The sequence below is a fragment of the Electrona antarctica genome (assembly GCF_951216825.1).
Source record: "Electrona antarctica genome assembly, chromosome: 15".
Classification (NCBI taxonomy): Eukaryota; Metazoa; Chordata; class Actinopteri; order Myctophiformes; family Myctophidae; genus Electrona; species Electrona antarctica.
The window spans coordinates 34,335,612-34,351,198 of record NC_136796.1 but is presented as its reverse complement, the minus strand read 5'-3'; the positions used below and the strand labels follow the sequence as shown (position 1 = coordinate 34,351,198).

The 15,587-nt window shown below is 43.6% G+C and overlaps 1 protein-coding gene across 4 annotated transcripts in view; it reads right to left on the bottom strand.

Moving 5' to 3' along the window:
• Positions 1-741: 741 nt before the first annotated feature.
• osbpl10a (oxysterol binding protein-like 10a) overlaps positions 742-15,587 on the bottom strand; it is a 105,509-nt gene continuing 90,663 nt past the window's right edge. For 2 of the 4 annotated variants that reach the window (XM_079522255.1, XM_079522257.1), the window contains 6 exons: positions 12,960-13,112; positions 11,461-11,977; positions 5,981-6,167; positions 3,974-4,156; positions 1,852-2,005; positions 742-1,003 (listed from right to left, as the gene is read on the bottom strand). In XM_079522255.1, the coding sequence (XP_079378381.1) occupies positions 959-1,003; positions 1,852-2,005; positions 3,974-4,156; positions 5,981-6,167; positions 11,461-11,977; positions 12,960-13,112 (1,239 nt within the window). In that variant the 3' untranslated portion in view covers positions 742-958. Of the gene's footprint in view, positions 1,004-1,851; positions 2,006-3,973; positions 4,157-5,908; positions 6,168-11,460; positions 11,978-12,959; positions 13,113-15,587 lie in introns of those variants that run through there. The other 2 variants (XM_079522256.1, XM_079522258.1) reach the window with 2 other exon arrangements.

The window sequence follows — 15,587 nt, the reverse complement described above, 5'->3', positions numbered from 1 at the left end:
TCGTCGCACAACAGTGCTGTAAACAAATAGTGACTATCTGATCTACAAACTCACAACGCATCACGGTGCAACTTGTGAGCTTTTCAATAGCTTTGAGACTTGCTCAAAATAGGGATTGACTATTAATCAATCATTTTATTGAATTATCTATTAGCAATTAGTTAAATTAACTGTTGCAGCCCTAAATACATTCACTCGAAGGCAGTTCAGAGTCAATAACAAACATGGCGACGGTGGAGGAGGTCGAAGAGGTTGTATGTACTGTTAAGAAAGAGGTAAAAGCAGAGGGAGTGTTGTCTGTGAGGCCATTAAAACATTGCGACATGTGGACAGAGGATGATTTTCACTAGTTGAAAGACAGTCTTTGTCATGTCTTGCTTGAACTACATCTAGACTGTGGGTCTAAAAATGCCCTCAGATTTTCCGGTGGTACCGCTTAGTGTACTGTCTGTCCAAAATAGCAGAGCCACAAAGAGTTTGGTCGCCCCTATATCTGCTGCTAATTTGAGCATAAATGAGCCGCTTAATTATACTTAGGCGTACAATCCTTGAGACAGGGGTCGTTGGAGCGAAAGATTTGTACGACAAAGTATAATACTGTGTGACCTGATTGATCAGTACCAAAAATAAACTGTTTGAAAACAAGTTGTAAGACATGGGGAAACACCGGTGTCATAACTGTGCATGTGCAAAAAAGGCCTTGGCAAGGTGAAAAATAGAAATACTCTACTTGTATAGTAATACTATTATAGAAAATGTATATTTGTCCCAATAACCCCCCTACATCTTTTTTTTTTTTTACAGTGGAGGCGCTCTTTGGCACATTGTTCCTCACGGTGGATCTCTGGTGTCAGAGTCTATAGCGCTGATCTGAGGTCTGTGGATTAGGGCCTCTCTGCTCAGTCCTATGGGTCCTGGGGTACGTTCCCATCAGACCAGTGTGCTCAGTGTCCATGGGTCAGGGAGTCTTCCCCAGTGGGTTGTTATACATCCAGACCTCTCCCTTTAACAAACAGAAGGGAACAGATACATGGCTTGTGTTTTGATTATCCTGCAGAACGCACAACAAACGTATCTGTACATTTACATTGTACAGTTGTACGCTTATCACAGAATGGCTCAGCCCACTGTATAGCCTACTTGAGTACTGCCGGCCATGGTATGATATCTTGAACACTTGAAATAGGTAATCCAACACAGTTCTATTTTGGGCATATGTTTATAGGCAGAAATAGCCTAGGCCCATTACATTGTATGTATGATTCATTTATATACTTCTTACAATGACACAGCAAAGATAGCAGATCTACAAGCTCACAATGAATCACGATGCAATAAGTTATGAGCTTATAGATTGGCTATTTCCGTCAAATGACAGTGTCAGGCTGTCAAGGGGTTCATGTATTTCAAAGCACAGACTGGTTAGAAAGATCTAGCCGAAATACCTCCCTAGGGAAAAGATCCATTTATGAGTATTTTAAGGTGAGTTTATCACCTGAAAGCCAGAATAGAATGAATAAATAAATAGCAAATCTTGTAATTACTATAAAAATCAAACAAACTGGTGCACTTTAGAAATATCCAGTAGTACACCATGAGTCATAGTCAATGAACTAAACATTAAAATTGACATCGTGTTTCATTTGGGAACACAGATTTCGGAATGAACACGCATTTGCTGATGTTGATATCCCAATGTTGCCGTCAAGGAAAATAACACTTGATATTGTACATGGTAAAATGTTGCCATAATTAATGACGGCGTACTATAACAAGCGAAAGACCTATTTATGCATTATTTCTGTTTGTATTTCTGGCACTGCATTAGCTGTAGTTTGTGAGGTACTGTACCTCTTTGGTGAAGTATTTGGGCATCCAGGGTGAGTTGTCCTTCGCTCTCTGCCTCTCGTCTGCTCTTTGGCGTTCCTCCAGACGATGTTTGTGCTCAGTGGCGTCGTCGATGTTCCCCTCCTTCAGGGACTTGGTGACGTGTTGCCATAGCCGCCTACGCACGCACGCACGCACGCACACACGCACACACGCACACACGCACACACACACACACACACACACACACACACACACACACGCACACACACACAGGGCATGTGGATATCAGGTACACATTAACATTCAGTCAAAATGTATGCTCCGTCGTACGAAAACGGCCGATCGACAATTAAAGGTCACACACAGCGCATCACAGGTCTCGTGACGATTTGTGAGCTTGTCGGTGGGCTATTTTTGGACAGAACAGACCTTGGGCACGATCTGACAATGATACAGTAAGTGAATGAGGTTATATTATAAGTTTGTATCCTGACTTGTGTTTTAACAAGAGTTAGGCCTGTGTGTGTGTGTGTGTGTGTGTGTGTGTGTGTGTGTGTGTGTGTGTGTGTGTGTGTGTGTGTGTGTGTGTGTGTGTGTGTGGGTGTAGTTTTGTGCTTGTGCAGCTCATTTTCTGGACTTCCTCTATGCAGAGAGAGGACGTTAGTAGTAGAATAGTGTTTCTGTGGCCGCTGGAAACATAGTTTTAGGGGGGTGGCGGTGAGGTGCTGTTGGGAGGGGGGGGGTTAATATATTCAAGTGCACATTTTATTTATTTCATCCTAGACTTTTTTGAGGGGCACCTTTCCTACGTCAAATGGCAGTCAAGTCTATGGACTTTTAATGACGTATAAAACAGCACCTCGTGTGACGTCATGTGGCAGCCAAGCAGCCAAGTCTATGGACTCTCTAATGTTTGTTTAGAGCAGTGATCCTCAACCTTTATATACAGTAAAGGTAACAGTAATAAGTACCACCTCAGAATATATCTGGCTATCCAAGTACCACCATAATAACTGCTGTTAAAATTCAGGAGCGTAGACCTGCCCTATCCTATTCAGCTATGCAGTTAACACAGGAGGGAAATTTGATATATTCCGCGAATCACTATCGAATCACTAATCAGCACAACTGATGATATTTCTAATGTGATTAATCCGTTCTCAAATTATTATTAACGACTAGTTAGGTGTGCTGTCAAGTCATGCCCATTTCAGCATGGCTGGAGAGCCTATTTCAACCAATTGTTTGGTCAGAATGAAGAACTACCTGTATAGTGTAATCTAAATATTTCATTACACTTTTGTCTTTCTTCTTTTTTTGGGGCGACTCCTTTGTGTACCACCAGAGGGGGCTCAAGTACCACCAGTGGTACTGTACACGTACCACAGGTTGAGAATCACTGGTTTAGAGCACTTAAAACAGACGTTGCAGCCAAGTCTATGGACTTCTTAATGTTCGTTTAGAGCACTTTAAACAAACATAGAGTACAATGTTTGTTAAAAGAAGTGAGGCGTCCCTCACTTCACATGAGTGTGATATTTTTCATTTACTCTGCAGTCAAATGAGTCGTTTCTGAATTGTGTGTAGATGCACGTTTTGTATTGCGATGTTGATGGAAGATTGGCTAGATTTTAAAGTGTTGAATAGGGTTTGTACACGTGGGAGCATGTCGGCTACTGAAGCCTAATTTATACTCCATTGTACGACAGTGTTGCTTGCTGAAAAGTTTATAGTGAGGTATAATAGTTGGTAGTTAAAAGTGTTTATGTATCTACTGTATGTAATCAAATTTAAAAGGAGGTTGGAATACTGAAGAGAGAGGGGTTACTGTTTATAGAATGAAACCATGTATAGCACTGGTTCTCAATGTGATATCAGGGGACTCCCATGGTGGTTCCAGGGCTCCAAAGCTATATTATTGATAGTTGAGTGAACCAAATGGACCCTTACGTATCCGTAACTCCAAGAGTTAAAATGTGGTTCCATTTTGTTTTGTACACTAGCAGAGTTCAATTAACAATGAGGATTTTACAGTGTAGAATAGATTGGGGTCCATGGCCTAAATTATGCATATCAAAAACAGGGGGTCCTACAAATTATATACGTCTATATAGTATGAGGTACATAGACCATAATGTTTTACCTGGCTTCTGTCCGACCCTGCTTCTCGACAGGCCTCAGTTTCTTCCTGATGACTGGCAGTTTGGTTGTGTCGATCACTTTGGTCTCTCCGCTGCTGTAGGTGAACTCCAAGGTACCGTTCCACTCCCCTTGGGCCTTACACACTATGGTGCTGGTGGGGGTGTGCTTCACCTCCGCCGTCACTCTAAAGAGACAAAGAGGCAGGGACGAGCAGAGAGTGTTAGAGGGGCAGGGGCTGAAATCCTGTAAGAGGGGGCACTTTTGGACAAAAATAGCGAAAATAGCAGATCTACAAGCTCACAATGCGTCGCACTGACACACGTTGAGAGCTTGTAGATCAGCTATTTCCGGGGCGCAACCAGCACTGTTTAGCTAGTGGAGATGCGGTGTACGACATGGATTTCTAAACAAATGTGTTCAATGCAAAATACGGTGTTCAAGTTCAGGAGAGCAATTCTCCTAAATGCTGCCTTCCGGTATGGCATGGAAAGGAGTGGCATTTGCATTTCTTTCACCCTACATTCGTGGTATGGAAAGGGCAGTTGTTTTACAGACGGGTAAAGGGGCAGGGGCTGAAGCCCCCTTTGATGTCTATGTGTGCACGTCCCTGCAAAGAGGTAAGGACTGTCAAGCAGGTGTGGAAAGGGAGACCTTTGTTAATCCTGTGGAGGGGGGAATTGAAAGATGGAGTGCCGTGATTTTGTTTCCCACCATAAAACATGATCATCAGGTATTATTAATGGGACAAGCACTACACCTAAGCCTCCACTGGATGGCAGTCAATGAGTTATTATATAAAGAGGAAGAATTTTTATTTTATTTTATTTTTCAAAAATGTGTACAGTATTTGTTAAAATGTTGGTTTTATGTAGACACGCCCACCAGTTCATTAAGTATGCCTGGTTTGCCTGGTGGGTGGTGATGGGTGGTGATCCACCTGAACTGAAGCCGCACCCACAAATGTTGTTGTATGATAAAGGGGGAGGGGTTAGGGGAGGGGATGATATTGTGATATGTCACTACTGTATATCAGGAGTTCTCAACCCGTGGGTTGAGAACTCCTCATTTCATTCAGTATTCATTTATGATATATTTTCTCTATTATTAAGGTTATTTTTGCAGTCCATTTGTATTGATGGTGGGGAGGGGGGGCGGGGGTCTCGAGACATGGCCAAAGCATTTCCGGCAATCCCCAGCCAAAACGTTGAGAACCCCTGCAGTATATCACTGTTTTTTAAAATGTTATTCATTTTTCATGAACAAACTTTTTTTCATTGGCACGTTTGACTATCAGCCTCCAGGAAGAAACCCAAAATACAAAGGGAAGACATTATTGCACATAACAACCACACCAAGGGGTCTAATGAAGTAGTTTGAAGAAAAGAGAAGAAGCAAGCACTCAGTTGAGTAGTTCAACAATAATGTATCAGGTGCACGGTTCAGGTAGAGACAGTCCATACAAAAGAATACGATTCTTGTTTATTTCAATTTCCCCCAGCAGCTCATTTGTCACCTCATAAACACGTGAAAAACTTTCGGCTTCACCCAGCTGTTGGCTGCCCAGATGGGAAGCTGTTAGGGTTTATTAGTACAGGTATCTTGCTCAGGGACACATCAACACGTAGAGACAAAGGCCAGTAGGCGAACAACTGATTTTCTGCTAACCAGACAGTCTCCCTACCCACTAAGCTATGGGAAGTTCGGGAACATTCCTGTTGGGCCCGTCTAGTTTTTCCCTAAAAAATCCCCCAAAACGTGGAAAATATCATATATAATTATATACCATCTACTAACCATCCGAGGTAGCGCATCTGACGCACAGGAGGAGGGGCTGGGGGCAGCAAGAATATTGACTTCAAATAGCGTTTTTCAGGTGATAATGTGGCCATGGGAGTTTTTAAGTAATTCACACATTAGTTAGATCCATAGTCAGTACCATAGTCAGTAGTCAGTACCATAGTCGTCCATAGTCGGTACCATAGTCATCACATTGGAGAGACAGACCGACCTGTGGACCTTCCCTCCGTAGAAAGGCTTGGTGTGGAAGGTGACTGCGGCAGAGTATCCGCTCTTCACACAGTTAATGGAGACCTTCCCCCCCAGCTCCACCCAGGGCACGGTGAGGATGGATCGCGCGTAGGCACAGGGTAACGTGAACACGTACTCCTCATCATGTTCCAGAAGACACAGGACTCCTAGGAGGAGACAGGGGCACAAGGACATACTACATGTCACGTCATGTTTGGAGCAGCAGCACAGCGTTGATCACATAATAGCAACATGTCAGTCAACACAGGTCAGTTTGAGACCTGTGTTGTTTTCACAGTCTTTCAAGGTTTGTCAAGGCTTTTCATGATACTGACGGTGATGCTGACATGACACTGACAATGGTACTGACCATGATACTGACCATCGTACTAACCATGATACTGGCATGATGTTAGAGGTTTAGTCTTTCTCAGGGACACCTCAGCAAATTTCCGGGGTCAGGAGTCGAACCTGGGACCTTCTGTTTCCCAGGCCTCCCCTCTACCCATTCAGCCACGACTATATACATATACAGTATACATTTGTATACTGTACTGTACGTATGTATGTATGTATGTATGTATGTATGTATGTATGTATGTATGTATGTATGTATGTATGTATGTATGTATGTATGTATGTATACATATAAGCAATGGCCAATCTAAAATATTGTTGAACTGTGACAGACACTAGAACGAAAAGTCCATTCTTGTCGTGAATCATTTGAAGACGAGCGTTGAAAAAGCCCTAGTAGAGAATCAAATCATGTGGATGAAAACTGAAAAGAACAACATTTATTTGTATTTCTCACCCCTGAGACAGATCAGGTGAGAGACATCAGGCAGAGCACCACTGACCTACTTCTACCACGGTGTGTGTATCTGAGGCTACAGCACACTGCTGCCATTTGTCTGAACATCTATGAATGTACCAACTGTTGCAGTCGCACGCAGTATAATTCAATCAGTTGATTGGGTCTGGCATTCTGCCTCTAAGTTGGTTATAGGACTAATGGCGGTTAGAAATGATCAGTATTTGCTTGTAAAACACAGCAGGCGTGCAAACAGAGACAAGCTCATGTGGGAGAAGTGTATTGAAACAAGCAAAACAAATTCACTGTTATTGACATACTGTGTAGGACACTACATTCTTTACATTTTTCTTTTAGTTTTTAATTTAACCATAGCATGAACCCTAGCATCCCTATCCTGGAGGCAGACATTTGGCAAATATAGCCAATCTACAAGCTCACAGCGCATCGCAATATGATCATTGTGAGCTTGTAGGTCGGCTATTGTCGCGGGAGAGATTTAGTGGGGAGGGGGCCTAATATAGACCCCTGGGGGACCCTGGTCAACATAGTAAATAGACTTTAAATTGTTAAACTGCGATCCATAAGATGTATGACCTACCTGGGATATGAACCCTGGTGTCACGCACCAGGCCCGAAATTTCGACTGCTGGGCTAACACGGAAAGCATGTTTGGGCAGGCCAGATATTAGATATCACTGCCAATGCCTCTTGTCAACCAATATAAATTGGTTAAAATAACCCACAAGTTGTAGCAAAAAAAAAGTTTTGAAATTGATCCGAAAATGGTGCACTTTCTGACAAAATATCGGTCAAAACATCGGTAACCGGTGGGTCCGCGACAACCTGACGGGCTCTATGGTGAACAGCAAATTACAGCATGCAACATTCCCTCTTGATAACAATAAACTCTGCATAATGCGGTTGTCACCCAATGCACATTATTTACAGTCATGAAATATGAAGGACCACCACCCATTTGGAACGAGTGCTTTCTTGTGATGTACACTAAAAGCGCATAAGCAGTATAGAATGTGTAGATCTTATTGGAGGCCACTGGTGTCTCCTTTGTGTGTAGAAACACGAATGATCTCACAAATGTCATAAAGGCAACCTTTAATGCCTCAACTCTTTGATTTCTTCAGCTGGTTGGCATAAAACATCATCATTACATGTTCAGTCTTGAGATTTTATTTTGCTTCATTCCATGTTTACACCATAACTGCCTGTTCATTCGTATTGTACATCGAACCACGTTCACAACACAACCACTGCAAAACGCCTGCGGGGCGACCGATTTGAGCACCATTGTAGTCCATATAATAGATGGAAGCAATAGACGGAATACATGGATATTAAGAGCTGCAGTCAGTCATTGTCATATAATGTTAAGTAGTCCCGTGTGGACCCCAGCTTTCATGTGAAGCAGGCATAATCTCATTGAATGAGCCTCACTGTGTTCTGGGATTACTAATCATTCCTGTGTGGGCAAGTTGAATCCTAGTAAAAGTCATGAGGGTGGACATCACATGTCTGCTATAGTGCACATTACAATTTGGATTCCAACCATTTTTGTGGGGCGCTAGCCCCTCCTATGTCCAGCTTTGAGGGTGCGTGTAAGCACAAACTTTGTCCTAACACATTAAACATTAAATGCCATTGACAATGCATGGCCAGTTTTACGTCATTGTCCCGACACAAATATGAAATGCCATTGTTTGTCCAAACACAAACATGAAATGCCATTGATAACGAATGGCCTGTTTTGAGTGTTTGTGTAAACACAAACATTGCATAAACACAAACATTGAAGGCGAAGGGGAGGACGCAAATTGTGATTGGCCGGAATGAGATGATGTATGATGATGTAAGATGATAAGAGCGCCCCTCACTTCACACAGTTGTGATTTTATTTATACAACGAGCCTGTCTCAGCAGATTCCAGAGAAACAGCAAAACAACAATAAAGGTTCATATAACAACAACAATCACACCTGTGTGAAGTGAGGGGGCACTCTTATCATGGTACATCATCATACATCATCTCATTCTGGCTATAGAGCGTCGCAGTTCCGCCCCCTACCATGGACCAGGAAATGAAACCCAATGCATTTTTCCCATAGACATTTCTTAAAGTATTTATTTAAAGACGGTTACGCCGCGGACAAAGCCAACTCGAGTCGTGACAACTCATGACAACACAAACAATATTTTGGACCAAACAAATAATTACAAAGAAGAAAAACAACAAAGAAAGTCTTGTAACCTGCCGTTTTTTTCTTATTTCTAATTATTTGTTCGGCCCAAAAAATTGTGTTTTTGTCATGATTTGTCACGACTCGAGTTGGCTTTGTCCGCGGCGTAAACGTCTTTAAATAAATACTTTCTGAAATGTCTATGAGGAAAATGAACGGAGAATCATTTCCTGGTCCAGGGTAGGAGGCGGGACTGCGACGCTCTATAGGGTTGTCCCGATCTGATCACGTGATCGGAAATCGGGGGCCGATCACGTCATTTTCAAATGATCGGAATCGGATCGAGAACAAAAAAACGTGATCGGGACATGCCTGCCAGAATTCGTTCTCATTCGTCGTCAATGTTTGTGTTAGGACAATGTTTGTGTTTCGCACACCAAAAGCTGGACATAGGAGGCCCCTCAAAATTAACCCAGACAGGTAACATCCACATCAATCTGAGTGAGAACCCATCGTCAAAAAATAAAGGAGAAATCACACTTGTGTGAAGTGAGAGGGGCGCTCTTATCATCATACATCATCCCATTCCGACCAATCACTTTTGGCGTCCTCACTTTTCTGTCCTCACTTTTTACAGGTATGTTCACTTTTTAAGCGCACACACAAAGCTGGGCATAGGAGGGGCTAGTGCCCTTCAAAAACAGCGCCCTCTTTTCCTTTGAATTGAAACAGTCAGTCTCGAGAGGATGTGGTGTCAGCCTGCACCATGTACCGTACCCACTTTCCATTACTGCTCTCGTCACTCATTCAATAGTGTTTATAGCACCTATTATTATCAGCAAAATTGGCCATGAATGCTGCGCCATGAGACACCAACCGACAGTCAGAGATACTGTAAGACCAGTCTGTACATACAGGTTCAATCAAGTTCATGGACTATGTATCTCAGCTCAGAATAGTGTACATACAGTAGCATTTTAGAATAATAATCGTGCCTGCCTACGGCGGTATTTGCCGAGTACATTTTGCACACACCATTAACACCTTAAGGGCCCGGGGTTATTTAATCCATTAATAAAATGTGCCCATCGTTTATAGCGCCCGGACCACTTTTACCGACGGACCGGATGTTGTTGTGAATGTGTGGTTAGCAGCTAACAATAGCCACAACACTATCGAGAGGGAGGTAATCTAACGAGACTAGCGACTGGACAGTGGAGGACCGTCTAACACAACAGGATGTTTTTTGAGTGGTGCAACCACTCCCTTATGGAGCTATGTGTGTGGGTGGGTGGCTGGCTGGGTGGGTCTGAGCACAAAAATAGCATGGTTGTTTTTCATTACCTGTGCGCAACCTAACGCACACACAAACACACTGTATATATGATGATTTCGGGTGTGCCAGTACAGTACAGTGACAGTACAGTACAGTACAGTAGAGGGTACAGCAGAGGGACCCCCACACGGTAACTGTCATTTCTCAACCGTTTCGGACGCGGGGCGGCACGCTGGAACCGGCCCGGCCCCCTGGGCGCGTTCCTGTGGGGCTGTTAATACAGCCTCCATGGAGCAGTTAGGGTTTAATTGTCTTGTTCAGGGACACTTCAACCCAGCGGCTGGGTCAGCCGAGGCGAGGGTCCGTTGAACCAGTGACCTTCCCATTCCCAGATGGCCTCTCTAACAACTCAGCTACAGCCGCCCCAAATGCTGATGATTGAGAAGGCTGGCTTATTGATTGCCACCAGAGACGTCTCATTCTAGCAGTAGAGCACACTGTGCCAGTCAGCTCTACCCAGACTGCAACTCAAACCTTAGCTGGGAGGAGTACAAATCCTATTAACAGTCAGAAACCGTTTGTTCAGTGGATTCTTTGAGCTCCTTTTACAAAATGCAGCTGACAGCTTGCAACATGTACTGTACAAAATGCTGATAGTGACTGCCTTCAGGGCTCAAAATGAAGCATTTAGATCAAGTGGGATGAGGTTGACACTAAGGTCTAAAAAACATCACACACACACACACACACACACACACACACACACACACACACACACACACACACACACACACACACACACACACACACACACACACACACACACACACACACACACACACACACACACACACACACACACACACACACACACACACACACACACACACACACACACAAATAAATCAAAAAATCAAATAAATCTATGCACCCTAGTAAACAACCAAATTCAACCAATATCACAAAGAACCAACAAGTACGTGAATTGTGCAGTTTTGCTTGAACAGAATCCTACCTACAAGTTCCATTAATGATGTTAAAACAAAGAAAAATCAAAATACTAAGACGGAAAGCCTCCTCCCCATAACCAAGGGCATGGTTACCTTTGGACACCTTAATGGATGCTGTTATCATGATTAGTTTGGTGGCCTTGTGTGCTGCGTCTCTCGGCTTACCTTCTCCCACCATGGACACTCCTATAGACATTCCCATGAACTTGCTCTTGGTCCAAACATGAGCGTTGACACACATGCTCCTCTCCTTGCACTCGCAGTAGAAGCCAGAGACGGGTGGGTGGTGAGACACCTGCTCCCCTACAAAGCACACCCTGTAGCACCCCCCCGGGGGGTCGCCTCTCTCGCCCTGCGGGGAGTCGTTGTTGGGGGGGCCCCTGTCCGGCTCCCTGGCGGACCCCTGGTTGGACCTGGCCGACGAGGAGGGCTTCACTCTGTCCCGAGACACTTCCCAGGAACAGTGGAATGTCTCTCCGAGCACGGGGTTGTAGGGCTTCTTGGCCACGGCTCCCTTGCGGCCCTCGTGGAACGCGGTCAGGTAATACTCCACGAAGCGGACGATGCGCTCCTCGGCCGTGGCGCCGGCGGTGATGGACAGAAACATGTCGGGGTGGGCCATGAAGTTGGCGTACATCTCCAGCAGGGAGCGCTTCTCCAGGATGAAGGTAGGCAGCACCACCTTTTACACACAAAGCACGGAAATGAAGTACATTCGCAAGACGAACTGTACAACTTAGTAGTAGGGGCGCAACAGTTGAACTAACTAAAACATCATTGATTTTAATAAAAATCCGTTTCACTATTTTTGTATAGTATGTCACAATTGTTCGACAAGTATAAAAATTATGAATTGATTAAAAGGAGTATAGAGGAGCTATTAGAATTATTTCACCTTGATTTGTTGTATAAAAATCAGACCTGTCTGAAGTGAGTGGTGCTGTTGGTACTGCCCAGGCACCCAGACTCTGGAATGACCTACCTCTCGCTCTAAGGCTAGCTAACTATGTGTCAACGTTCAAATCACATTTGAAAACATATTTGTACACTAAAGCCTTTCCTTAGATTCATCATATTGCTCTTTTTTCTTTCATGTCCATGTATGTACTGTATATGCTTCGGTTCTATTATTGTCTTACACTGTCTATTTTTATGCATTTTCATTAGATTGTTGTTAATCCTTTGACACTGTAAAGCACTTTGTAAACATTGTTTTCGAAAAGCGCTTTATAAATAAAGTTTATTATTATTATTATTATTATTACTGTACTGTACTGTACTGTACTGTACTGTACTGTTTTTGGCAGCAAATTTAGATTTTAGTTTTAGTCATAGTCTCTTGAATAGTTTTCATTTAGTTTCAGTCACATTTTAGTCACTTGGAATGTTTTAGTGTTTTAGTGTCTATTTTTAGTCGACTAAATATCATAAGATTTTAGGCGGGCCTTGATGACGTCGTAATGACATGTTTATTTCTCTTGCTGAAAATAGCCGATCTACTGACCTCATCACACCCTGTACACTCAAGATACGCTCCATATATGACCAGTGCTTCTCGCCCTCAGGCGTCTTACTGGTACTGTACTGTACTGTACTGTACTGTACTGTACTGTACTGTACTGACCCAGGACCTTCTTGTGCAGCAACAGTGCTAGCTGCCTCACCCGTGTGAGGTCCATGCCCAGTTTGAGCTGGGAGAGCAGATGCAGGATGATACTCCGCTGGTCATCCTGGACGCCCAGATCTTCCTCCTCGTTGTCCTCTGTGTCTGTCGCCTCCTCACTGGGGCTGATGTCCTCCAACCCTGCAGGATGCTGCTGGTGAAAGACAAACATAGAACTTAAAAAACATTGCACCTTAATCCCATGTACAATGCACTTGTGTTTTTCTAGCGCCTTAAAACTCATTTTATGCCAAGACTATTTAACCAAATAGCCCCCAGTGCCACAATGTTATTTTGAAGGAGATTTTATTTTGAAGGAGACAAAATTCACGACTCCTGAACCGGAAGAAAAATCGGCTAAGGCTATTTTAGCAGTGACCTTTTTTATAAGTCACCCAACAGTGACCTGAGGTTCTCTGACCTGAGGTATTTTTACAAGTCACCCAACAGTGACCTGAGGTTCTCTGTCTGACCTGAGGTATTTTTACAAGTCACCCGACAGTGACCTGAGGTTCTCTGACCTGAGGTATTTTTACAAGTCACCCGACAGTGACCTGAGGTTCTCTGACCTGAGGTATTTTTACAAGTCACCCGACAGTGACCTGAGGTTCTCTGACCTGAGGTATTTTTACAAGTCACCCGACAGTGACCTGAGGTTCTCTGACCTGAGGTATTTTTATAAGTCACCCAACAGTGACCTGAGGTTCTCTGACCTGAGGTATTTTTATAAGTCACCCAACAGTGACCCGAGGTTCTCTGTCTGACCTGAGGTATTTTTACAAGTCTGAAGTCACCCAACAGTGAAGTCACTTACAAAGTCCTTTGTGTCTTGTTTTCTTGTCTTATCTCCTTTCCCAGTTGCCCCCCCCCCCTCTTATCCTTCCCTTTCTTTTTCTCTATGGAATAACGATACGATGGGAACTATGCACGAAAACCTTTGATGTGACAATAAAGCTGATACTGTGATGTACATGCAGAGGACAAAAATATTATATGAGCAGAATTCGAACCCACTCAACCCAGGAGGTATGGATTGAAAGTCTATTGCCTAACAAGGCATGCTATTCTAGACTCTCGCCCAAGTCATGTAAAAGAAAAGGAAAAACCCCGCCCAGTAAGGAAAAAACCCTCCCCCATCCCCTCCCATATGTCTGTGAGAAGACGTTGAGGGTTGATTTCACCCAACACCGTCACGGTCACTGCAGCATGGAAAATTATGGTGAAATATGTGACCATCTTGTGGACTTCACACAACTTACATGGAAGTCTTTAAATACGTGGCCTAAATACTGCTAGGTTGAACTCTGCTAATGAACAAACTGCAATGATTTATGTTCGGACACTGACATTATGTGATGTCAACACGATTGTGACATATTTCAGCAGGTCACAGATTTCACCGTAACACCACCATGCGTGACCGTGACCGAGTATGAGTGAGCGAGTGGCCGAGATTTGGGGTATTTGGCTCTACACTCTCAGCTTTCTTGCATTGTGAGTGTGTAAATCTGTGAAAACTGTACATATTATTAATGAATCAGCCAGGGTTGAAGCCAGGGTTGAAGGACACAAGACAGAACAAAAGCGCGGTGTTTTTGTAGCTGAAGTGGCTCTCTCAGACAGTCCATAGACAGCAGGCCTTCATAACACAGCAGTGTTTCAAAGGAACCAGGGCCATGACCTCCATTTGTATTCCAGCACTCAGCTAGAAGCATATCATAACGAATCTGTGTTATACAGGAGGGCTAATGCTTCAGATATCTGCCGAAGTAGCTTGGATGGGCAAGGACAGCGAGAGAGAGAGAGCGAGAGAGAGAGAGAGAAAATGATACATAAAGCTCCCCCACTGTGGCAATAAAAACTATCTACATTCCCCCTCTCTGTCTCACTCTCTCTCTCCATCAAGTACAGTGCAGTCATATTCTAGACTAGAGCAGAGGTTCTCAACCAGTAGTCCAGGGACCACCAGTGGTCCCCAACAAAATGATGGAGAGTTGTTAACCAAATGGACCCTTATAGATCTTTAACTCTTAACAGTGCAAAATTAAATTTCATTTTAAGCTCTCAACAGTTACATCATTGTTAGACATCTGCTTAACTTACTTAATTTACAAGAAGTCTACACAATTAAAGACAAGAATTTATATTTTGATCAATGTTTGCCTGTTGTCTCTCCTATGGTACCACATCAACACAGCATGGAAGTACAAAATCGTATCCAATGACAATAAAATATTTCTACGTTTTGGGTTTGAGAGGCTAAAACTCATCAAATGGTGGTCCGTGGATCAAATGCAGAATCAATAATGGACCTTGATATGAAAAAGGTTGAAAACCACTGTTCTAGAGAATTGCTGTCTATGCACAAGAGAGAATGTCACCAAAACTATTTAGCAAGCAAATTCACAATAAGCAGAAAATGCTATTTGTTGTGCATGTGACGAGGCCGAGTGACCTACTTCTGTTGAGAAAGGTAGAAAATAGACAGCATTGTGTGCGTGAGTGTGTGTGCGTGCGTGCGTGCGTGCGTGCGTGCGTGCGTGCGTGCGTGCGTGCGTGCGTGCGTGCGTGCGTGGGGCAGGTGCAGCTAAAGTCATGATGTCTTCAGTAAAATGGATTGCCACCAAAG